The following is a 24,330-nucleotide window of genomic DNA, read 5'->3' on the forward strand; positions in this document are numbered from 1 at the left end:
CAGAAGTTGAAAGTGAGTGTAAAGCCAGAAAGCTCTACCTTCTCCTGTCTGAGACTGGTCATTGCCAAGCAAAACTGAGCATGAATATCACATCATTGGATCTGCTAAAAACAGTCTGATTATCAGCTGTTCATGGACCAGAGATGGAGTTGCACAGGGTCTAAACTGGAATGATTTTTATTATTTATTTATTTATTTTCAAAAAAGATTTTATTTATTTATTTGATAGAGAGAGTTCACAAGTAGGCAGAGAGGAAGGCAGAGAGAGAGAGAGGAGGAAGCAGGTTCCCTGCCAAGCAGAGAGCCCGATGCAGGACTTGATCCCAGGACCCTGAGATCATGATCTGAGCTGAAGGCAGAGGGTTAACCCACTGAGCCACCCAGGCACCCTATTTATTTATTTATTTATTTTTAATATTTTATTTATTTATTTGAGAGAGTGAGAGAGAGAGCACGAACAGGGGGAGGGGCAGAGAGAGAAGGAGAGGCAGACTCCCTGCTGAGCAAGGAACCTGGTATGGGGCTGGTACTTTTCCTCCAGTGGGAAGAAAATACCATGTTAGAGGCCGAGGATAGGGCGAGGCCATGAGATCCTAGAGGAAACTCCTAGTCCTGGTTGAAAATGAAGTTTCCAGAATTGTGCCTGAAGACCCAGGACAGGATCAGGAAACACGAAGAATGAGGTGTGGGGTCACTGGGTTACCTGACTTGCTGGAGGTCTGTTCTCAGCAGGATCCTTCCTCTCTGTCCTGTGACTGCTGGGAGTCAGGTCCCCATCACCAGAACTGCCAAGATGAAAATGTATCCTTCATTGTCACAAGTGTTTGCTACAGAGTCAGTGTTAGTGATCGGCTCCAGAGTGGGCAAGTACATGTGCAAGGATGGTACTTTCCAGTTACAAGGCAGGATGGTCTGCTACCTAGGAAACCCCCAGTGGGATAAGAAATTCAGATCCCCCCACTCCATTCCCTACCTGAGCGCTTCTTCCTCCAGATCACAGCTCCAAATGCCACAGTAACCACAAGGAGAGCCAGGCCAGCAATGATCCACATGATGGGGATGGTGGGAGGAGGCAGCTCTGGAAAGGGAAGGGACAGTGGGGGCCCCAGACCTCTAGTTTGAATCTTGACCCTGCTGAAATTCTCCAGAAGGCCTTCTGCTTTCCCTGAGAAGAGGCTCGACCCCAAACCCTCCTTACCCCATCTCCAGGTGATGGGATCGGGCAGCCCCTCATGCTGTACATGGCATGTGTATCTCTGTTCTGCTCCATAAGGCACCACCTCAACCACCCACTTCCTGGAAAGTTCCATCTCCTGCTGACCTGGTCTCCACAAGCTCTGTTTCCTGGATCAGGTCCTCTCCCTCACTGCTGTCAGATCAGGGTGATCTCTGCAGGGTAGAAGCCCAAGGCCCAGCACCTCAGGGTGACATCACGGTCAGAGATTATCACATGTGTGTTGGGGGTTTCTGAGGAAGAGAATCAGAAAATCCACCACACTCGGGCTTACCTTTATGGGCCACTGAAAGGGCATTCATGTGACCAGGGCCACTGTTTTGGAAGGCAGGTATGCTCACCACTATACCACCAACCCTGGGCCACTGTTTTGGATTGAAGAAGCACAAAGCCCAGTTATCAACCTAACTTTTGGGATCTCCTAATCTAGGAATTCTAGAATCAGGGAGAGGACCCAGGGTAGGAGGTCTATGAGGGAGACCGCACTAGTGGTCCTGACTGTGGTGCAGGTGAATGAGTCAGGAAACCCAGAGCCGGGACCCCAAAGATGCTATCATTGGAGAAAAAGGCCTTGAGAGGGGAAAGTCATGGTTTCCAAGGTAGCTGCCAGGGTTAAAGGGAAAGACTGATGGGTTATTTCAGGAATGGTCTCCACCTGCCTCCTGGGAGAGACTGGATTCCTCAATTGTCCTTTAGAGAAAAGCAGCCCTCTGGGTGAGTCACTCTCCAGTAGGAACCTGAACACCCAGGCGGACCTCCCTCTCCCCACCAGTGGGAGGGCGGTGTTCTGACATTGAGTCCATTTCCTCTCCCTGGTGGGAAGCCAGCCCCAGGGGAGGGGGGAGCAGGGAGGCCCCCGTGGCCCCTCGTACCTGCTCGCTGCAGGGTCTCCTTTGGGTTCTCCAGGTACCTGGGGAGCCACTCCACACACCTGCCCTCCTCGTAGTTCCTATAGAGCTCCGAGTCACCAGCGGCCTCCCACTTGCTGCGGGTGATCTGCGACGTAGTGTCCGCCGCGGTCCAGGAGCGCAGGTCCTGGCTCGGGGCGATGTAATCCTACCACCGTAGGAGTCCTGATTGTACCCACGGAGGAGGCGCCCCTCCGGCTCCACGTCACAGCCATACATGCCTGGTAGGTGTGAGACCCTCCCCGCCCCAACAGGCCGGTTTAAGTCCAAACACAAGTAAAACCGCCTAAACGTTACCGCTGGTTCGGGGAGGGCCAGAGTTCCCGTTAGGGTTCTCTCAATTCCCTGTGAACATGGGTGGGGAATGCGGGGTCGTGACCTGCACCCGGCCCTGTCACTCACTGGCCTCGCTCTGGTTGTAGTAGCCCCGCAGGGTGTTCAGGTTCACTCGGAAAGTCCGTGCGGTGTCCTTGATTTTCCGGGTCTCCCGGTCCCAAAACTCCGGCCCCATATGGCCCATCCAAGACACCCGGGGCTCAGCCCTCAGACTGGCAGAGTCGCTGTCGAACCGCACGAACTGCGTGTCGTCCACGTAGCCGACGACGATGAAGCGGGGCTCCCCGCGACGGGGCCCGGACACCACGGTGTAGAAATACCTCATGCAGTGGGAGCCTGCGGGCGCGGAGGGGCTGAGACCCCGCCCAACCCTCCTCCCGGCGCAGGGCCGGGGGCCCAGGTGGAGGCGGCCGGGAGGGTAGGGGGAGGGGACACGGAGTGGGGGAGAGCAGGCGGAGGCGGGGAGGGACGGGGATCACAGGTTGGGGCGGGGGCGGGGGCGGCTGGGGGTCTGGGGCGGGAGAGGCGCCTTCCCCGGTGTCCCGCGTCCCCTCCCGGGGGTCCCCTCGCTTCCGCCCCGCAGAGGGATTTTCCTCCCTCCTGGCACTCACCTGCTCAGGTCTTGGTCACCTCCAGCGCCCCCCAGAGCAGCAGGAGGATGGTTTGGGGCATCACGACTTGCATCTTCCCGGTCTGGGTAAACTGTTCAGTCGCAGCTGGGTTCGGAGGAGACTTTAGAACCCGGAACTGCAGTGCCGGTGATTGGCCACTCCAGAAATCTGACACCCAATGGGAATGCGAACTGGGGGTGTGTCATGGGTATCCAGGCAGAAGGACCCAAGACAAGCTTTGAGGGGAAGTGAAACCCTGGGAGATGAGGGCTCCGCATTGCTGGGCTTCTTGGCCCCAGACTTCGCCCCACTGCCTCCTACCCTGAAAGGCAGGCCAAGGGACCTGGGACTTGTGCGGACCCCACGCCTATGGCACAGAGCACTCTCTGTCACACTGTCTCCCTGAACTGTGTGAGTCAGTGATTCTCAAACATTCTGTTCACAGGATATCTACATATACAGTCTCACAGATTATTGAAGATCCCAAGGATAATCGTGTGTCTGTGGGTTTTATTTATCAATATTTGCCATAGTAATAATAAAACAGCTTTATAAATTGATTAATTCGTTTATAATCGTATTAACCATGGCATATAAAGGAAATACATTTTTTTATTATGTTCAGTTAGCCACCATCATTAGTTTTTGACGTAGTGTTCAGTGATTCATTAGTTTCGTATAACACCCAGTGCTCATCTCAAGATGTCCCCTCCTTAATATCCATCACTTAACTAACCCATTCCCCCAACACTCTGCCTTCTGTAACCCTCAGTTTGTTTCCCCGAGTCCGGAGTCTTTCATGGTTTGTCTCCCTCTCTGACTTCTTCCCATTCAGTTTTCCCTCCCTTTCCCTGTGGTCTTCCCTGCTATTCCTTATGTTCCATATATGAGTGAAACCATATGATAATTGTCTTTCTCTGACTGACTTATTTCACTTAGCATGATTCCCTCCAGTTCCATCCATGTCCATGTAATGGTAGGTATTCATTCTTTCTGATGGCTGAGTAATATTCCATTGTATGTATGTACCACATCTCCTTTATCCATTCATCTGTTGTTGAAGGGCATCTCAGTTCCTTCCACAGTTTGGCTATTGCAGACTGCTGCTATGAATATTGGGATTCAGGTGCCCCTTCTTTTCACTACATCTGTATTTTTGGGGGTAAATACCCGGTAATGCAATTGCTGGGTCATAGGGTAGCTCTATTTTTTTTTTTTAAAGATTTTATTTATTTATTTGACACAGAGAGAGAGAGATTACAAGTAGGCAGAGAGGCAGGCAGAGAGAGGGGGAAGCAGGCTCCCTGCCTAGCAGAGAGCCCAATGCCGGGCCTGATCCCAGGACCCTGAGATCATGACCCGATCGAAGGCAGAGGCTCAACCCACTGAACCACCTAGGCGCCCCTGTATTTTTAACTTCTTGAGGAACATCCATACTGTTTTCCAGAGTGGCCTGTACCAGCTTGCATTCCCATCAACAGTGTAAGAGGGTTCCCCTTTCTCCACATCCTCTCCAACATTTGTTGTTTCCTGGCTTGTTAATTTCAGCCATTCTGACAGATGTGAGGTAGTATCTCATTGTGGTTTTCACTGTATTTCCCCAATGACAAGGGATGTGAAGCATTTTTTCATCTATCTGTTGGCCATTTGGATGTCTTCTTTGGAGAAATGTCTGTTGATGTATTCTGCCCATTTCTTGATTGGATTGTTATTATTTATTTATTTTGGGTGTTGAGTTTGATAAGTTCTTTATAGATCTTAGATTCTAGCCCTTTATCTGACATCGACAGCAAATATCTTCTCCCATTCCATAGGCTGCCTTTTAGTTTTGTTGATGCTTCCTTTGCTGTGCGGAAGCTTTTAATCTTCATGAAGTCCCAAAAGTTAATTTTTGCTTTTGTTTCCCTTGCCTTTAGGGACATGTCTTGGAAGAACTTGCTGTGGCCAAGGTCAAAGAGGTTACTGTCTGTGTTCTCCTCTAGGATTTTGATGGACTCCTGTCTCACATTTAGGACTGTCATCCATTTTGAGTTTATCTTTGTGTATGGTGTAAGAGAATGGTCCATTTTCATTCTTTCGCATGTAGGTGTCCAATTTTTCCAACAACATTTGTTGAAGAGACTGTCCTTTTTCCATTGGATAGTCTTTCCTGCTTTGTTGGAGATTAGTTGACCATAGACTTGAGGGTTCATTTCTGGGGTCTCTATTCTGTTTCATTGATCTATATGTCTGTTTTTGTGCCAATACCATGTTATCTTGATGATCACAGCTTTCTAATATAGTTTGAAGTCAGGCATTGTGATGTCCCCAGCTTTGGTTTTCTTTTTCAACATTCTTTTGGTTATTCAGGTTTTTTTTTCCTGATTCTGTACAAATTTTAAGATTGTTTTTTCCAGCTGTGTGAAAAATGTTGATGGCATTTTGATAGGGATTGCATTGAATCTGTAGATTGTTCTGGACAGCACAGACATTTTCACAATGTTTATTCTTCCAATTCATAAGCATGGAAGCTTTTTCCTTCTCTTTGTGTCTTCCTCAATTTCTTTTATATTTATTCTATAGTTTCTGGAGTACAAGTCTTTTACTTTTTTGGTTAGGTTTATTCCTAGGTATCTTATGGTTTTTGGTGCAATTGTAAATGGGATCAATTCCTTAATTTCTTTCTTCAGTCACATTGTTAGTGTGTAGAAATGCAACTGATTTCTTTTCTTTTTTTTAAAGATTTTATTTATTTATTTGACAGACAGAGATCACAAGCCGGCACAGAGGTAGGCAGAGAGAGAGGAAGAGAAGCAGGCTTCCTGCTGAGCAGAGAGCCTGATGTGGGGCTTGATCCCAGGACCCTGGGATCATGACCTGAGCCGAACACAGAGGCTTTAACCTACTGAGCCACCCAGGTGCCCCTGCAACTGATTTCTGTGCATTGATTCTGTATCCTGCCATGTTGCTGAATTGCTGTATGAGTTTTAGCAATTTTGGGGTGGGTTTTGGGTTTTCCACATAAAGTATCCTGTCATGTGTGAAGATTGAGAGTTTGACTTCTTCTTTGCCAACTCGAATGCCTTTATTTCTTGTTGTTGGGTTGCTGAGGCTGGGACTTCTAGTACGATGTTGAACAATAGTGGTGAGAGTGGGCATCCCTGTAATTTTCCTAACCTTGAGGAAAAGCACTTATCCCCACTGAAAATGATATTCGCTGTAAGGTTTTCATAGATGGTTTTTATGACATTGAGGTACATTCCCTCTACCCCTACACTTTGAAGAGTTTTAAATTAAGAAAGGATGCTGTATTTTGTCAAATGCTTTTTCTGTATCATTGAGAGGATCATATGGTGCTTGTCTTTTCTTTTATTAATGTGACCTATCATACTGATTGATTTACAGATGTTAAACCACCCTTGCAGCCCAGGAATAAATTCCACTTGGTCCTGGTGGATAATCCTTTTAATGTTCTGTTGGATTCTATTGGCTAGTATCTTGGTGAATATTTTGGCATCCATGTTTATCAGGGATATTGATCCGTAATTCTCATTTTTGATGGGGTCTTTGTCTTGTTTTGGAGTCAAGGTAATTCCGGCCTCGTAGAATGAGTTTGGAAGTTTCCCTTCCATTTCTAATTTTTGGAACAGTTTCAGGAGAATAAGTATTAATTCTTTAAATGTTTGGTAGAATTCCCCTGGGAAGCCATCTGGCCCTGGGCTCTTGTTTGTTGGGAGATATGTGATTACTGCTTCAATTTCCTTACTGGTTATGATCTGTTGAAGTTTTTTCTTTCTTCCTGGTTCAGTTTTGGTAGTATACTTCTCTAGGAATGCATCCATTTCTTCCAGATTGTCAAACTTGCTGGCATATAGTTGCTCATAATTTGTTCTTATAATTGTTTGTATTTCTTTGGTGTTGGTTGTGATCTCTCCTCTTTCCTTAATGATTTTATTTTCTTTTTTCTTTTTGATCATCTGGCCAGGGGTTTATTAATCTTATTAATTCTTTCAAAGAACAAGCTCCTAGTTTCATTGATTTGTTCTACTATTCTCCTGGGTTCTATTTCATTGATTTCTGCTCTAGTCTTTATTATTTCTCTTCTCCTGCTTGGTTTAGGCTTTATTTGCTGTTATTTCTCCAGCTTCTTTAGGTTTAAGGTTAGCTTATGAATTTGAGATTTTTCTAATTTTTTTGAGGAAGGCTTGTATTGCAATGTACTTCCCTCTTAGGATCGCCTTTGCTGTATCCCAAAGGTTATGATCCAGTGTGCTTTCATTATCATTAGTTTCGATGAGTTTTTAAAATTCCTCTTTAATTTCTTGGTTGACCCATTCATTCTTCAGTAGGGAGCACTTTAACCTTCAAGTGTTTGCGTTCCTTCCAAATTTTTTCTTGTGATTGAGTTCCAGTTTCAAAGCATTGTGGTCTGAAGGCATGCAGAGAATAATCCCAATCTTTTGGTATTTACTGAGACCCAGTTTGTGAACCAGTATGTGATCTCTTCTGGAAAATTTCCATGTGCACTTGAGAAGAATCAGTATTTTGTTGTTTTAGGATGGAATGTTCTGTATATATCCATGAGGTCCATCTGGTCCATTGTGTCATTCAAAGCTCTTGTTTCTTTGTTCATCTTCTGCTTAGATGATCTGTCCTTTGCTATAAGTGGGTGTGTTGAAGTCCCCTACTATTATTGTATTCTTATCAATGTGTTTACTTCGGTTATTAATTGGTTTATATAACTGGCTGCTCCCATGTTGGGGGCATAAATATTTACAATTTTTAGATCTTCTTGTTGGATAGACCCTTTAAATGTGATATGATGCTGCTCTTCCTCTTTTACTATAGTCTTTGGTTTAAAATGCAATTTGTCTGATACAAGGATTGCTACCCTGGCTTTCTTTTGAGTTCCATTAATGTGGTAAACTGTTCTCCACTCCTCAGTTTCAGCTTGGAGGTGTCTTTAGTTCTAAATGAGTCTCTTGTAGACAGCATATGGATGGATCTTATTTTTTTTTTTTTAAAGATTTTTAAAAATTTATTTGACAGAGAGAGATCACAAGTAGGCAGAGAGGCAGGCAGAGAGAGAAGAGGAAGCAGGCTCCCTGCGGAGCAGAGAGCCCGATGTGGGGCTTGATCCTAGGACCCTGGGATCATGACCTGAGCCAAAGGCAGAGGCTTTAACCCACTGAGCCACCCAGGCGCCCTGGATCTTGTTTTTTTAACCAATCTGATAACCCGTGTCCTTTGATTGGAGCATTTAGTCCATTTACATTCAGAGTAACTATTGAAATATATGAATTTAATGTCATATTATCTGAAAAGTCCCTGTTCCTATAGATTGTTTCTGTTTCTTTTCAGTCTATGTTACTTGTGGGCTTTCTCTTCACTTACAAGGATCCCGTTAATGTTTTTGCAGGGCTGGCTTGGAGGTCACATATTCTTTCAGTTTCTGTCTCTCCTGGAAACTTTTTATCTCTCCTTCCATTCTCAATGACAGCCTTGCTTGGTAAAAAACTCTTGGCTAAATGTTCTTCTCATTTAGTACCCTGAATATATCATGCCAGCCCTTTCTGGGCTGCCAGGTTTCTGTGGATAGGTCTGATGTTAGTGTATGTTCCTGCCTCTGTAGGTAAGGAGACTCTTGTTGAGCTGCTCTCAGGATTTTCTCTTTGTCTCTGAAATTTGCAAGCTTCACTATCATATGTTGGGATGTTGATATACTTTTATTGATTTTAGGAGGGGTCCTCTCTGCTTCTTGGACATAAATGCTTGTTTCCTTTCCCAGATTAGAGAAGTTCTCATTTATGATTTGTTCAAATAAACCTTCTGGCCTTCTCTTTCTTTCTTCATTTTCTAATACCCCAGTAACTCTGACATTGGCATGTTTCATGGCATCAGTTTCTCGATGCCATGAAACCCTTCATGGGTTATTAGATGTTTTCTCTTTTTTCCTCAACTTTCTTCCTTTCCATCAGCCTCTCTTTTAGATCACTTACTCTCTCTTCTATCTCATTCACCATAGCTGTTAGAGCTTCCAATTTTTTAAAAAAATATTTATTTATTTGAGAGAGAATGAGCAGGAGCAGAGGGAGGAGCAGAGGAAGAGGGAGAAGCAGGGTCTCCTCTGAGCAGGGAGCCTGATGCAGGGCTTGATCCCAGGACCCTGAGATCATGACCTGAGCTGAAGGCAGACATTTAACCAATGAGCCACCTTGGCACCCTTAGAGCATCCAATTAGACTGCATTTCAGTTACAGCATTTAAAAATATATATTTTATTTATTTATTTGACAAACAGAGATCACAGGTAGGCAGAGAGAGGGAGGGGGAAGCAGGCTCTCTGCTCAGCAGAGAGCCGGTTGTGGGGCTTGATCCCAGGACCCTGAGATCATGACTTGAGCCAAAGGCAGAGGCTTAACCCACTGAGCCACCCAGGCACCCCTCAGTTACAGCATTCTTAAGTTGGCCTGATTAGTTCTCATTTCTGCCCTACGAGATCCTCTACTGTCTATAATTCTTTCTTCAAGCCCAGCTATTAACTTTATAATTGCTATCTTGCATTCCATCTCTGACATTTTACTTATACCCATCTCAATTAGATCTGTGGCAGAAAACATTACTCTTGCTTTTTCTTTCATTGTGAGTTCCTCCTAGTCATTTTGCCCAGAGAAGAATGGGTGAGTGAGTGAGCAGAAGCAAAAATATCAACCACAACCCAAGCACAATGCACACTAGACAAATCCAAAGAGGTCAGAAACAAGAATAGAAAAGCAAACCAAACCAAACCAAAACAAAAAAGAGTGGGGGAAGAGAATATAATCTTATAAGGTGGACAAAGCAAGATGATCCACTTGTTCCTGAGTGAATTTTGGTCTGTATGTTAGAAGACACTAAGTCCCAAAATTACAAAGAAAACAAAACCTATATATACAAAAATAAAATTGAATTGAGTAAAAAAAGACCAAAAATGAAGCTTATATCTATAAAGTGTAAATGTAAAAAATAAAAGCTAAAACGTGACTTAAAAACAAAGAGTAGTTAAAATAAGAAACTAGTTCAAATGGGAAAAAAGAAAAAAAAAGAAAATTTTAGACTGAAAGATAAAGGAATTGTAAGAAAAAACCTTGAATTCTGTATATTATTTGCCCCTAGTGCTGCAGTTTTACAGTCCTGTAGATCTGTAAACCATCTATGCACCTGTTCTTCCAGTTGGTCTTCTAGGGAAGGGGCCTGATGTGCTGCTTCTCAGGTGTCTTTACCTGGGCGGTGTTGCACCACTCCTTGCCAGGGCCCTGGGCCTCAGTGTAAGCTGGTCCTGTGTGTGGCTTTTGTTCCCTGAAGGCTCTCCATGCCTCTTTAGAGGATCAGAATGAAAATGGCTGTGTCCCAGTCTCCAGCCCTAGAACAGAAACATCGCTGTCCCATCTCTTCAGTAAACTTTCTGGGACAAATAGTCTTCACCTTTGTGTGGGCCAAAATCTGCAGACTCCTGTGGTGCATGCCCACAGCAATCCTCCCCAGGGGAGTCTGAGGATCCCATGTTACTGCCTTTTGTAGTGCCCTGGGGCTGAGAGCGGCTGGGGGCTTGAGGGCTTACCTGCTCCGATGCTCCCCAGGGACAGCTGGGTTTGCCCTGCTGTCCTTTATGGGGTTGCCACCCTGTGAGCTGTTGCACAGTTATAGGGGCCCCTTTTCCACCCCTCTTGAGGGATGGCAGATGGTCCACGTGTTTCAGTCCTTTTCTGGGTGTGCAGGTGGAGAGCAGTCACCCGATCAGGACTGGCTCCCGATTTATGGCAACCCAAGCTGAGAGTCCCCTCCTGGCTCACTGACCATAAACATTTCACTGCTTCACTGTTTGGGCACTCTAATGGCTTAGGGACCCCTGTTAGTTCTGTGACTCCTGGGAACTTGAGACCACACAGCCACCTAGAATTATGCCCTTTTCATCCCCTGAGCCCCTTCCAGATAGAGATTTCTTTCATTGGAGCAGATTTCTAAGGGTTCCCGTTTTGCCCTCTGGGGTATATCACTTTCCGGGGCTGGCTGATGGAGGCTCCCTCCCCTCTCTGTTTATCTTCAGATATCCCTTCTCAGATTCATATCTCCACACTTCTTACCTTGCAAAAAGCAATTGTTTTTCTACTTGTAGAGTTCCAGATTTTTTTTTTTTCCCCTTACATCCTAGGCTGAATTCATGGGAGTTCAGAATGGTTTGATAGTTTTCCAGCTGAATTCAAGGGACCAGAGAAACGTGGTCCCCTGCTCTTCAGCCATTTTGCCCTGGCATACATTTTTTTTATCTCAATTCTGTTGAGTCTTAATTTGTGGTCTAACATATGGTGCATCCTGGAAACAGTCCCATGTGCACTGGAGAAGAATGTGTATTCTGTTATTTGTGGGTAGAGTGTTCTCTATATGGGTGTCAGATGTAGTTCATTTATTATGTTGGTCAAGCCCTCTATTTCCTTACTTTTCTTCTGCTGGTTCCTCTATCCAGGTTTGAGAATGGGATATTGAATTCTCCAACTATCATTGTGGGTCTCTCTACTTCTGCCTTCCAGTGTATGAAGTTTTGCTTCATAGAGTTTATTGATTTGCTATTAACTGTTAGAAGTTTATAATTGTTGCACCTTCTTGCTCTAGTGAAACTTTTATTAATATCCACTGTTCTTTTTATCTCTTCTAAATTCTTTTGATTTTATAGTCTATTTTAACTGAGAATATTAGAAATACTCCAGTTCTCTTTTGTTTACTATGTGCATGGGATTCCTCTTTCCATCCTTTCACTGTCAAACTATTTGTGTTTTTTGGTAAAGTGAATCTCTCTCTCTCTCTTTTTAAAAAGATTTTATTAATTTATTTGACAGAGAGATCACAGGTAGGTAGAGAGGCAGGCAGAGAGAGAGAGGTGGAAGCAGGCTCCCCACTGAGCAGAGAGCCAGATGTGGGACTCAATCCCAGGACCCTGGGATCATGACCTGAGCCAAAGGCAAGGGCTCTAACCCACTGAGCCACCCAGGCGCCCCTAAAGTGAATCTCTTAAACAACATATAGTTAATTCATCTTTCCTTAACCATTCTGTCAACCTCATGCTTTTTTTTTTTTTTATAAAGATTTTTATTTATTTGACAGACAGATCACAAGTAGGCAGACAGGCAGGCAGAGAGAGAGAGGAGGAGGAGGCAGGCTCCCTGCTGAGCAGAGAGCCCGATGTGAGGCTCGATCCCAGGACCACGGGATCATGACCCGAGCCGAAGGCAGAGGCTTTAACCACTGAGCCACCCAGGCACCCCTCAGCCTCATGCTTTGATTGGAGTTATGTTTATGTTCATTTCTTTCATGAATTTAGGTAAGTTTTCAGCCATTATTTCTTCAAATAAACCTCTCTTACTTTTTTTTTTTTTTCTTTTCTGTCTGGGACTCCCAAAATGCATATGTTGGTTTCTTCTATGGTGTTCATAGTGCTCCCTTAGGGTCTCTTCCCTTTTCTTCAGGTTTTGTTTTTGTTTTTGTTTTTGTTTTTGTTTTTTTTTCATTCTCTTCTCAGACTTGATAATTTCAATTGTCCTATCTCCAAGTTTAGTGATTATTCTGTTTGCTGGATTTTGCTCTTGAATACTCTAGTAAATTTTTCTTTCAGTTATTGTATATATCAGCACTGGACTTTTAGTTTATGTTTTGCATCTCTTTGTAGATACTTTATTTTATCCATATCTCATTTTCTTGACTTCTCTGTCTTGTTTAATTCCTTGACCATCTTACAGACAGTTGATTTAAAGTTCTTGTCTAGTAAGTCCACCATCTGATCTATCAGGGACATTTCCTGTTATTATTATTTTACTTTGAATGGGTCATATTGTCCTCTTTCTTTATATACTTTGTGTTTTATTGTTGTTGAAAACTGGTCATCTCACTCTTATGTTGTGGTAACTCTGAAAATCATTCCCCCCACCAACAGGTTTGTTGTTTGTTTTGATTTTTTATTGTTGTAGGCTGTGCACCAGAAATCAGCTTTAGGTGTACACTTCAGCTCTTCTCATGTCGTTTTTGAGCCTACACTTTTCCCTGAGCATGTGTGTGCTTTCTACATCCCCATTCCCTCCCCCGTCCCAATGTTGTTCAGTGAGAATCTGGGAGCAGAGTGGCAATGCCTCTGTGTGGTCACAGAGCTGAGAATAGAAGCCCTTAGCTTCTTTTTTGGCTGCTCACCTGGGACCCACCCAGGGTCTCTTTGGCCTATGAAACTAGCACAGGGCTCTACATAAAGGAGGCACAATGTGTAGGTCAGTGTTTCCCAAAATGTACACTGACATTGATGTTTCCTCCCCACTGAGTAACCAAGGAATCTGGACGTAGGGAAGAGAGCTACCTTAAGGCCATAACCACTAGTTCCCAGATCTTCAGCCAGCCCCACAAACATCCTGGATGCTCCAGTAAACACACTGCCACATTCCATGGAGAGGACCTTGGACCTGTGAGTCCCTGTCACTTGTTCCTACTGCTGCCTCTGATTCTGGAGGCTGGGTTACTGGCTCTTTCCCTCAGTGATGTCAGTGCCAGAATCTTTCATCCTGACCACCTCAGGTCCTACTGTCTGCTACTTTTAACACCAAGACAGGAGCTCTATTGCCCAAACTCAAATCTCATTTCTACCCTGAAGTCTGACCCAGGGATTTGAGGGTGGCCAGATGGAGCTCCCAAGGGTCTCAAATCCTGCAGCTGAGTCAATGAACTACAACATAACTAAGGCCCTTTCCTGAGCCCAAGACATCTCAGAGGCATCTGTTTCAAATAAACCTTAGTTTTTTCTTTCTTTTCTGTCTGGGACTCCCAAAATGCATATGTTGGTTCCCTTTATGATGTCTTAGTACTCCTTTAGGGTCTCTTCCCTTTTCTTCAGTTCTTTTTTAATTCTCTCCTCAGACTTGATAATTTCAATGATCAGCAGTGCTACCTGTCTATACTGCCTATGTATTTGAAATATGAGTGCAGGAGTTACTCTTCATATTCCTGGTTCCTTGTTCAGACAACCAAGACCAATATGTACATACTAAACTCACACAGGAACTCATGCAGGTGCATACACACTTGCATACACAAATCATAAAAAACTCCCCATGCCAAATGCCCACAAACTTTCCTCTTTACAGCCCCAAAACCAATTTTAAGGAATTCTGCCTACAACAATCCATCCTTCCTCCCTCCCTCCCTCCCTTCCTTCCTCTAAGTATACTCCATGAATGCCTCTAGGCCAGTGTTTGTTTTAGGCCTGGTAATCATTTAATGAAACAGACAAAATACATATTGTCTTAATGCTTTCCATCTGACAGGAAAGACAGACAATAAATAAAACGTAATAATAGTAGTACATCAGACATTGCTGTTACCTATTGCTAAATAACAAAAAAATCTCCAAATGGTACAACCACATTTTATTCTCTCTCATTGTGTGAATCAGCTAGGCCCAACAGCAGCTCTTTTGGTCCGTGTGACATGGGCTGGGGCTAGAGTCATCTTTGAGATCTGAATGGTCTAGAATATTCCAGAATATGTTGCCTCTCAGTGGGGATGCCCTGAAGTTGTCAAATGCTGCTTGCTGCCATTATGGCCTGTTGATGCCATCTGGTGTTAACCCAGGTCTTGAAGGCTAACAAGCTCAGGGAGAAAAGAGAAACCAATAGAAGCCTATCTGGTGCCAAATACTGCTTTGTGTGCTTTGTGTGACTTCTCCTTCAGTTGTCCAAGTTCAGCCTTGCCTTTCTCTGAAGGAGCATAACACCCTCACTGTTTTCTCTCTCATACCCCTTTCCTCAGCCTTTGCTGGTCCCCCCCCACCCCGCGCACCCCACCATGATCCCTCAGCATCATCACCTGGGCCTGCTTCCACCAACTACCAGACAGGAACAAGAAAGTGCCCCACAGCCAAGGACAACACCCTGGAGCATAAACTCAATGCTTTCCCCCCTCTCAAGCCCTGACCCATGCACCTACAGAGCAGAGGGCATGCCTGAAAGACAGGTATCTGTTACTTCTTCCTCCAGGCCAGGCAGTGGTCACAAACATAGCATCTTCTCTCCCTAGCTGTCTGGATCCCCACCTGCATAAGCACCTGTGTACCATCAGGCTGTTGTCTGCTTGTTGATCACGCTCAACCACAGGGACAGACCCCACCTGCAGCTCAGCTTCATCCCTCCCCTGGCCCTGAGCCAGCAGCTCCTAACCAGAAGGGACATCAGAAATCTCAGGAGACCAACAGGCCCAGTGTAGAAAAAGTGGGTTCCAGCGGTCTGTACTTGACCTGACTCAGAGTACTACATGCTCTCAGAGGCCTGGCCTTTTCCTCCACCCTCACCCCTGGCCCAGGCTCCCAAGCTGCCTTTGGCCTTCCCTGCTCCTTCTTGGCCCACTTGCCCCTGGAATCACAGGTCCTCCCCAAATGCTGCTTGGCTGAGGCTGCCAGGGCCTTCCTGCCCCTTTCCTAGTAGGGACTCCCCCAGGTAATTCAGGCAGTGCTTGTTGCAACCTTCTTGTAAATGAGGTGTAGGGAATTCTTGAGACCCCAGCCTGAGGCTGTCTGTCCACCCTCTACATCCCGAAGCTGCCCTTTGCACCACCTCTCCACCACCTACCACATGGAAACACCCCTGGAAGAGCCCGGCTTAGCCTGAGAAAAGAGACAGGGAAGGACAAGCTCAGAGCAGGGAGTCCCAGCCCCACTGCCCAACCCTCACTCAGAGCAAGGAGAGGCCATGCTCACCACTCAAGGGCCCTGGTGTCCCTGGCTGTGAGCAGGGCTAAGGGTGGGGATACAGACATGGCTCCCAACCCCTCTCAGAAATCTGACTTCCAGCTCCTGTTACAGAAGTTGTCGTTCCCTACAGTCTATGCAGAGGGAGACATGAGGGGCCCCACATCCATTAGAGCCCCTCCCACCCCACCCACTCCCCAGATTTCTCACTTGGGCTCCCATAACTGCTATTGGTTTCTTGTTCTTGGAGAAAGAACACACACAATAATGGTGATAAAAGCAGCAGCAGCAGCAGCAGCAGCAGGAGCAGCCAGGCAACTGTCTGTCCGTACCTGTGCACTAGGGCCTTTCCAGGAAAAGGGCCATATATCAACTGGGGCTCCCCAGGACCACAGGTCTGCTCTCTTCTCTTCACCCTGGCTCCTGACCCGACCAGAGTCAGAGCCCCCTCCACAATCACCCGAGGCCCACCAGAGTGCACAGGGTGTGCAGTGTGGTTCCCTGTGGCTTCCATGCAGCACGTGAAATTCTGCTCCTTTCCCTGAGGGACCCTTATGGTCCCCCATGTCCAGTAGGTCCCATTTCCACTAGGCAGGACTCCCCTAACCTGCTAGGCATTCTGGCTCAGGGGTTCCTGATCCCGAAGTCAGGTCAGGGAGATATTCCCGGGAGAGAAATGGAAAGCCCAGCATATTAGGCTGACCAAGCCCTCCAAGGGCTGGCTGCAGAACACGTTCTCTTTTTGGGGCACTGGGGAGAAAGCACAGAGCCAATGAGGCACATGGCTGAGTCCTGCTCCCCTCTAAGGGAAACAGAGAGAAGAGGGCTGCTTCTCCCACCTTTTCACCTCTTGCTGAGGCCTTCATTGACCCCAGACCTTCTCCAAGTTTGTTCTGCACCCTGGGGTCCAGTTCCTTTGGACTGGCGGATGACCCTGGGATCCAGGCCTCACTTTCTTGGATCCACATGTTGATGCTGAGGAGGGGGCATGATGGGTGGGTTCTTGGGTTGAAGGGAATATAATGGAACATGACATGGAGGCTAGGCTTCCTCTTCTGCCTGACACCCACCCTCCTGGTTCAGTTTTCTGTAGCAGAGTCCACTGTCTCCCTGGACTATTAACACTGACAGGATTCAGATTTTTTTTTTTTTTTTTAAGATTTTATCTATCATCTATCATCTATCTATCCATCTATCATCTATTTAATCTATTTATAGAGTGCATAAGCAGGGAGGGTCATTGGGAGGGGGACAGAGAGAATCCCAAGCAGACTCTGTGCTGAGATCATGACCTGAGTTAAAAATCAAGAATTCGACATCAGCCAGCTGGGCCACCCAGGTGCTCCTGAGAGAATTCACTTCTGGCCCCACATGATTGGTATCTCTATCCTTTATCCAGAGGCTTTAAGAGTTTAGGCCGATCACAATACAATGCGCCAAGAGAACATATGTGCATTCCATAGGACAGGGAGGGTTTCCTTGGACAGTGTTTTGCAGGAGGAGGTTCAATGGGTCTAGGGGAGAGGAAGGCCTCTGCCCCAGGGCTGAACCTTTTTTGCCCAAGAAGCCCATCCAGGACTCCAGATATTTCTGATGCTTCCACAAAGCTCTCTCTGCACATGGCTAAGGAATCCTGGCTTTGAGAGCCATCTACATCCCAGGTTTCTTGATTTCCATAACCAAGGTCAGTGTGGAAGAGCAGGGAACTGTCCAGCCATGGGTATTCAAGTCATAGGAGAGGAAGGGCTCCCCATCACGGTGGAAATGCCTGAAGACTCTGGTGCAGTTGTCTTCTTGGATCTCCTAGTCCCAAATCTCCTGGAGGAAATGCAAACCGGCCACCATCCAGCAGTGAATTTCCCAACCTGTGTCCCTCCGCCCTCCCCGCCCCAGTGACAAACTCCAGCCAGAGGAGTCCCTGTCTGCTCTTCTCCACATCTTCCCTGTGTTGGCTCAGTAATGGTCACTGTAGGCTGAAGTCCACAGACCCTCAGACCCTCAGACCAGCCAATCCAGGGTAAGAGATAGGTCTCTGCTCTCTGCCCTGAACTTCCCTGGGAAAGGTTTCCCATCCTTCTTGCTCTGACGCCACTCTCACCTCTTCTTGGTGCCTGCAGGGCCAGGAGGTCTTCTAGACTCATTCTGAGTTCCTTCCCGGTGTCTCTCAAGCCCTTGGTCTCTGTTGCCCATGTCTCAGGTCCCCGGATTGCTTCTGCCCCTAATCTCTGTGACTCTGCCACATCTTTCTTGTTGTCATGGTGCAGGAAGGCCTGACCATCCAAGTGTCTTTCAGCAAAAATTCTCCGATGCACAGATTCATCCTGGGACACCCCTGTGAGGTTATAACAAAGACCATGGGATCCTGGGCAGGGAGCAGAACATGGATGAAACTGCCTTCTGGAAGTAACTGCATGTCTTATGTTTCTCAGAAAAGCTCAGCTGTCCTGAGCTGCTTGAAGTATTGAGCATGCAGAAAATGCATTTGTACAAGGCACAGGAGGGAGGCTTTCTAATGCAGGAAGAGAGGAAAGGGGGCAGGAAGGAGAGGGGAGAAGGAATGGCAGAGGGGGCTGGAAATGGGTAGACATGCAGGACAGGAGCCAGGAGAGGGAGTCACAGGCCTCTGTGGGTAGGTGAAGATAGGAGGTCAAGGGGAAAGGCTGGCCTGCAGGGACCAAGGAAGGGACAAGAAAGCCATGGTGAAGGAGTGGTCTTCTTGCCAGGTGGGAGGGAGGGGCAGTGGGGAGACAAAGGTTGATTAATCCATGGCCAGAGCTGCCATGGAGCCCAGGGGGCTTATGGTGGAGTGGAGAGCCAGGGGCTGCTGCCTGTGGTGAAGGCTCATCAGGGAGGAGATAGGGCGAAGGGAGGGAGGGACTCTGAGGCAGAAGGCCTGTTGTGGGGGGGTGGATTGTGGGCACAAGGGAGCTTGATGTGGGCCTGGAAGAGGGTTAGGTCCAAGTGGAATAGTGGCAGGGTGAGTCCCCAAGTGGGGATGGGCTGGACCTGCCAGGGTCCCTTGGGGAGAGGCAGTAGGCAGGGGTTTCAGAGAGGCAGAGCAGGGAGCCCAAAGGGTAGTTTATATGAGAAAGGAGGGGAATGAAAGAGAAACTAGAATCAAAACACCATGGTGAACTCCCTGGAGAAGGACCTGCATGGTGGGGGTGATATTGGGAAGGGGCACAGGTCAGACCCCCAGAGAGGTTTAGGGGGGACATCCAGCACAGGACAGGCAGGCTGGGAGAATGCTGGCTGTAGGGAAAGGCTGGAGCTGACCACGTGGCGGAAACAGCCAGTTTGGGGACTAGGTGTCAGGAGTGAGGCCCACTGGGGTCAAGGAACCAAAGGAGGGATGAGGGCCAAGGATCTGGGCAGTTGGACCTGGAGCAATCTTCTGGTCTTTGGGGGAGAGGGGATGGCAAGTACCTAGGAATAAACATAACCAAAGAATTAAAAAATCTATACACTGAAAACTAGAAAACACTGATGAAAGAAACTGAAGATGGCACAAACAAATGGGAAGACAATCCATGCTCATGGATTGGAAGAACAATATTGTTAAGATGTCTACACTACCCAAAATCTACATATTTGATGTAATACCTATCAAAATACCAGCAGCACTTCTCACAGAACTAGAACAAATAATCCTAAAATTTGTATGGAACCACAAAAGAGCCTGAATAGCCAAAGCAACCTTAAAAAAGGAAAGCAAATCTGGAGGTATCACGTTCCAAACTTCAAGTTATACTACAAAGCTGTACTAAGGGGTGCCTTCATGGCTCAGTCATTAGTCTTCTGTCTTTGGCTCAGGTCATGATCCCAGGATCCTTGAATCAAGTCCCGCATCAGGCTTCCTGCTCCGAGGGAAGCTTGCTTCTCCTTTTCCCTCTCCCACTTCCCCTGCTTGTGCTCCCCCTCTTGCTGTGTGTTTCTCTGTCAAATAAATAAATGAAATCTTAAAAAAAAAAAAAAAAAAACGCACCAAAAAACTCACAAAGCTGCAGTAATCAACAGCATGTTACTGGCACAAAAATACATGTATAGATCAATGAGACATAGTAGAAAATCCAGAAGTAAACTCACAGTTATATGATCAATTTGTCTTTGAGAAAACAGGAAAGAATATGCAATGGAAAAAAGACTGTCTATCCAAAAATGATGTTGAGAAAACTGGACAACAACATGCAAAAGAATGAAACTGGACCATCTCCTTAAACCATACACAAAAGTGAATTCAAAACAGATTGAAGAGTTAAATGTGAGGAAACCATATAAATCCTAGAATAGAGCTCAGGCAGTAATTTCTCGGACATCAAGCACAACAACATTTATCTAGGTATGACTCCTGAGGCAAGGAAAACAAAAACAAAAAAAAACTATTTGGATCAAAATAAAAAGCTTCAGTGCAGTGAAGGAGGAGCCGACAGAATGGGAGAAAATATTTGCAGATAACATATCTGATAAAGGGTTAGTATCTAAAATGACAAAGAACTTACACAATTAAACAAAGAAAAAACAAATATTCCAATTAAAAAATGAACAGAAGACATGAACAGACATGTTTCCAAGAAGACATCTAAATGTCCAACAGACACAGGAAAAGATGCTCAACATCACTCATCATCAGGGAAATACAAATCAAAACCACAATGAGATATCACCTTTCACCTGGTCCTTTTCATCCCAGGGGAAGAAAATATCATGTTAGAGGCCGGGGATAGGGTGAGGCCATGAGATCATAGAGGAAATTCCTAGTCCTGGTTGAAAATGAAGTTTCCAGAATTGTGCCTGAAGACCCAGGACAGGATCAGGAAACACGAAGAACGAGGTGTGGGGTCACTGGGTCACCTGACATGCTGGAGGTCTGTTCCCAGAAGTATCCTTCCTCTCTGTCCTGTGACTGCTGGGAATCAGGTCCCCATCACCAGGATTAACAAGATGAAAATGTGTCCTTCATTGTCACAAATGTTTGCTACACACTGCGTGTTAGTGATCAGCTCCAGAGTGGACAAGTACATGTGCAAGGATGGAACTTTCCAGTTACAAGGCAGGACAGTCTGCTACCTAGGAAACCCCCAAAGGGACAAGAAACCTCAGATCCTCCCACTCCATTCCCTACCTGAGCACTTCTTCCTCCAGATCACAGCTCCAATCACCACAGTGACCACAAGGAGAGCCAGACCAGCAATGATACATGTGATGAGGACGATGGGAAGAGGAGGCTCTAGAAAGGGAGGGTGAGGGGTTCAGACCTCTGGTTTGATTCTTGACCCTGTTGAAATTCTCCAGAAGGCCTTCTGCTTTCCCTGAGAAGAGGCTCGACCCCAAAACCCTCCTTACCCCATCTCAAGGTAATGGGCTCAGACAGTCCCTCATGCTGCACATGGCATGTGTATCTCTGCTCCTCTCCAGAAGGCACCACCACAGCAGCCCACTTCTGGAAGGTCCCATCTCCTGCAGGCCTGGTCTCCACAAGCTCTGTGTCCTGGGTCAGGTCCTCTCCCTCACGCTGCCAGGTCAGGGTGATCTCCACAGGGTAGAAGCCCAGGGCCCAGCACCTCAGGGTGACAATACGTTTAGAGATGGGGTGGTGGGTCACGTGTATGTTGGGGGGTTCTGAAGAAAAAGAATCAGAAATTCCACCCTTTGGTTTACCATTAAGGGCCACCGAAAGGGCATTCATGTGACCATCCTGAGGTGGACAGGGCCATGGGTTTGAATGGAAGAAGCACAAAACCCAGAAACCAATGTAGTCTAAAGGATCTCCTAATCCTGGAAAGTTCTAGAATCAGGGAGAGAGTCCAGGGTAGGAGGCTGTAGGTCTGAGAGAGCACACTAATGTGTGCTGACTGGGTGGGAAGGTGAATGAGTCAGAAAACCTGGAGTCAGACCTCCAAAGATGTTCTCAGATAGAGAACAAGGCCTTGAGAGGGAAAGTCAGGGTTGCCAAGGTGGCTGCCAAGGTCAAAGGGAACTGCTGATGGATTATTTCAGGAATGGTCTCCACCTGCCTCCTGGGAGAGACTGGATTTCTCAATTGCCCTTTAGAGAAAAGCGGCCCTCTGGGTGAGTCACTCTTTACAGGAACCTGAACACCCAGGCGGAGGGCTCGATCTCGGTCTCCCCACCCGTGGATCTCCCATGGGAGATCCCACCGATCTCCCCACCCGTGGGAATGCGGTGTTCTGCCACTGAGTCCATTTTCCCTTTCTGGTGGGAAGCCAGCCCCAGGGGAGGGGAGATCAGAGAGGCCCTGTTGGCCCTGGTACTTGAGCGCAGCAGCGTCTCCTTCCCGTTCTCCAGGTGCCTCCGAAGCCACTCCACGCACGTGACCTCCAGGTAGTTCCTGTAGCGCTCTGCCTCACCCGCCACCTCCCACTTGCGGAGGGTGATCTGCGCCGCGGTGTCTGCCGCGGTCCAGGAACGCAGGTCCTCGTTCAGGGCGATGTAATCCGCGCCGTCGTACGCCCACTGCTGGTACCCGCGGAGGAGACGCCCGTGGGCCCCCAAGTCGCAGGCAGAAGTCCACTGGAAGGTGTGAGACCCTGGCCCCGCCCCCCAGCCCGGCATCAGCGGTCAGCCACTAAAACCCTCCCCGCCCCTACCCGCGAGCGACTAAGTCCAAACACAAAGTAAACCCCATAGAGGTTCCCGCGCGCTCTTCCCGGGTCTGGGCACAAGTGGGTCGCGCAGCCTCACGGTGACGCTCATACCCGGACACTAGGGGGCGACACCCGCCCGTCGGTGGGGATGGGGGTCGTGACCTGGACCCAGGCCCCGTCGCTCACCGGCCTCGCTCTGGTTGTAGTAGCCCCGCAGGGTGTTCAGGCTCACTTGGAAAGCCTGCGCGTGGTGCTTGACCCTCCGCGTCTCCTGGTCCCAATACTCCGGCCCCTCCTGCTCCACCCACCGCGCCCGCGGCTCCATCCTTCGACTGGCAGAGTCGCTGTCGAACCGCGCGAACTGCGAGTCGTCCACGTAGCCGACTTCCCAGTACCGGGGCTCCCCGCGGCCGGGCCGGGACACCGCGGTGGAGAAATACCTCCCGGAGTGGGAGCCTGAGGACCCGGAGGGGATGAGACCCCGCCCGACACTCCTCCCGGCGCTGGGCCTGGGGCCCAGGAGGAGGGCGGCGGGGAGAGCCGGGGGAAGGGAAGCACAGTGTCGGGGAGAGCAGGGCGGAGGCGGGGAGGGACCGAGGAGCACAGGCAGGGGCGGGGGTGGGAGCGGCGGAGATGCGCCTTCCCCGGGAGTCCCGCGTCCCCGCCCGGCGGTCCCCCCGCTCCCGCCCCGCAGAGGCCCTTTCCGCCCGCCCCCGCACTCACCCGCCCAGGTCTCGGCCACTGCCAGGGCCCCCGACAGCAACAATGCGAGGGTTCGGGGGCCCATGCCCCAGACCCTTAGGGTCTGAGGAGAACTGAGTCCCAATGGTCTGGTAACGACTTCAGAAGCTGGATCCGCGGTGCCGCTGACGGGCTTCTCCAGAAACCCGATGCCCAATGGAAGTGTGCACTGGGTTCGCGTCACGAGTATCCAGGTAGGAGGACATGATGCGGGTTGTGAGAGGGAGACGTGAAACCCAAGGAGATGGGGACTCCCTGGCACTCTGCTTCCTCGCCCCAGACACCGCCCTGGGATCTGAGACCCTGAGAGGCAGGTCCGGGGACCTGGGTCTTTGACCCGACCCCTCATATACTGCACGGCGCGCTCCTCGTGACTCTGTCTCCCTGAGTTATGGCGCAGGAGCTGTGTGAATAAGTGATTCTAAAACATTTTGTTCACAGGGTATCTATATGGTCTTACAAATTACTGAGGATCCCAAGAGTATTTTTGTGTATGTGGATTTTGTGTTTGTGTGTGATATTTACCATAGTAGGAATAAAACAGGGTTAAACATTTATTATTAATAAATTTATTAATTCATTTAGAATTATATTAAAAGCAGCTGACATGAAAACAGAAATATTGTTTTTATGAAAAATAACCAGTTCCCCAAATAAATAGGATAGCTAGAAGAGTGGATTTTCTTACATATTCCATTTTTGCAAGTCTCTATATTTCTTGTCTGTCTCCTTAGAATACCATTGGATGTTCAGATTTGCTTCCGCATTTATGGAGTTGTTTTGGTTGGAGTATATGAACAAATTTACAGCCTTGCACAAATATTGAGAATATTATGTTTTGTAACTTTTTCAGAGAATTATTGCTATTCATCTTTGATACTATATTCAAACTACACAAGGTATTCATTCTCTAAGGTTACTTGTGAAGTGGAACCTGAAACAGTATCATTGACTATGTCCTTGTCTGTTACATTAAAATCCACAGGCCCAACTTGCACACCAGATGGATCTTATACTAATGCATGATTTAAAAAAAAAAATTTTTTTTTAATTTAAAATTTAAATTTCATTTTTTTAAAGATTTTATTTATTTATTTGACAGAGAGAGACAGAGAGAGACAGCAAGAGGGGAAACACAAGCAAGGGGATTGGGAGAGGGAGAA

At 47.3% G+C, this 24,330-nt stretch overlaps 2 protein-coding genes and 1 pseudogene across 4 annotated transcripts in view; all 3 read right to left on the minus strand.

Moving 5' to 3' along the window:
- Window positions 1-441: 441 nt before the first annotated feature.
- LOC116860872 (DLA class I histocompatibility antigen, A9/A9 alpha chain-like) overlaps window positions 442-24,330 on the minus strand; it is an 85,292-nt gene continuing 61,403 nt past the window's right edge. The window contains exon 5 of the mRNA XM_032847174.1: window positions 442-785. Within this exon, the coding sequence (XP_032703065.1) occupies window positions 766-785 (20 nt within the window). The 3' untranslated portion in view covers window positions 442-765. The remainder of the gene's footprint in view (window positions 786-24,330) is intronic.
- LOC116860871 lies at window positions 1,085-3,162 on the minus strand (annotated as a pseudogene).
- Window positions 14,909-23,252, minus strand: LOC116860870 (HLA class I histocompatibility antigen, alpha chain G-like). Of its 3 annotated transcripts, none has more exons than XM_032847171.1 (7): window positions 23,150-23,252; window positions 22,659-22,882; window positions 22,094-22,298; window positions 21,165-21,440; window positions 20,944-21,048; window positions 17,920-18,183; window positions 14,909-16,829 (listed from the first exon to the last, which is right to left on the minus strand). In XM_032847171.1, the coding sequence occupies exons 1-7, from the start codon at window positions 23,211-23,213 to the stop codon at window positions 16,684-16,686; spliced, it is 1,284 nt and encodes a 427-aa protein (XP_032703062.1). In that variant the 5' UTR covers window positions 23,214-23,252; the 3' UTR covers window positions 14,909-16,683. The 3 variants fall into 3 exon arrangements, with proteins under 3 accessions (XP_032703062.1, XP_032703061.1, XP_032703063.1); XM_032847170.1 differs by having other exon boundaries at window positions 22,094-22,369; window positions 22,613-22,882; XM_032847172.1 differs by having other exon boundaries at window positions 22,094-22,369; window positions 22,613-22,770; window positions 23,150-23,233.

Source organism: Lontra canadensis, unplaced genomic scaffold (genome assembly GCF_010015895.1).
Source record: "Lontra canadensis isolate GAN:19392208 unplaced genomic scaffold, GSC_riverotter_1.0 scaffold186, whole genome shotgun sequence".
NCBI classification, from domain to species: domain Eukaryota; kingdom Metazoa; phylum Chordata; class Mammalia; order Carnivora; family Mustelidae; genus Lontra; species Lontra canadensis.

Bases quoted from the DNA above. Each gene is read 5' to 3' on its own strand.
- LOC116860870 (XM_032847170.1), bottom strand. From the start codon at position 23,213: ATGGGCCCCCGAACCCTCGCATTGTTGCTGTCGGGGGCCCTGGCAGTG. The intron at 21,441-22,093 runs GTACCAGGGCCA...CTTTTTCTTCAG, and splicing joins GGAGACGCTGCTGCGCTCAA to AACCCCCCAACATACACGTG. The intron at 16,830-17,919 runs GTGAGAGTGGCG...TATTCCCTTCAA, and splicing joins CCTGCAGGCACCAAGAAGAG to CCCAAGAACCCACCCATCAT.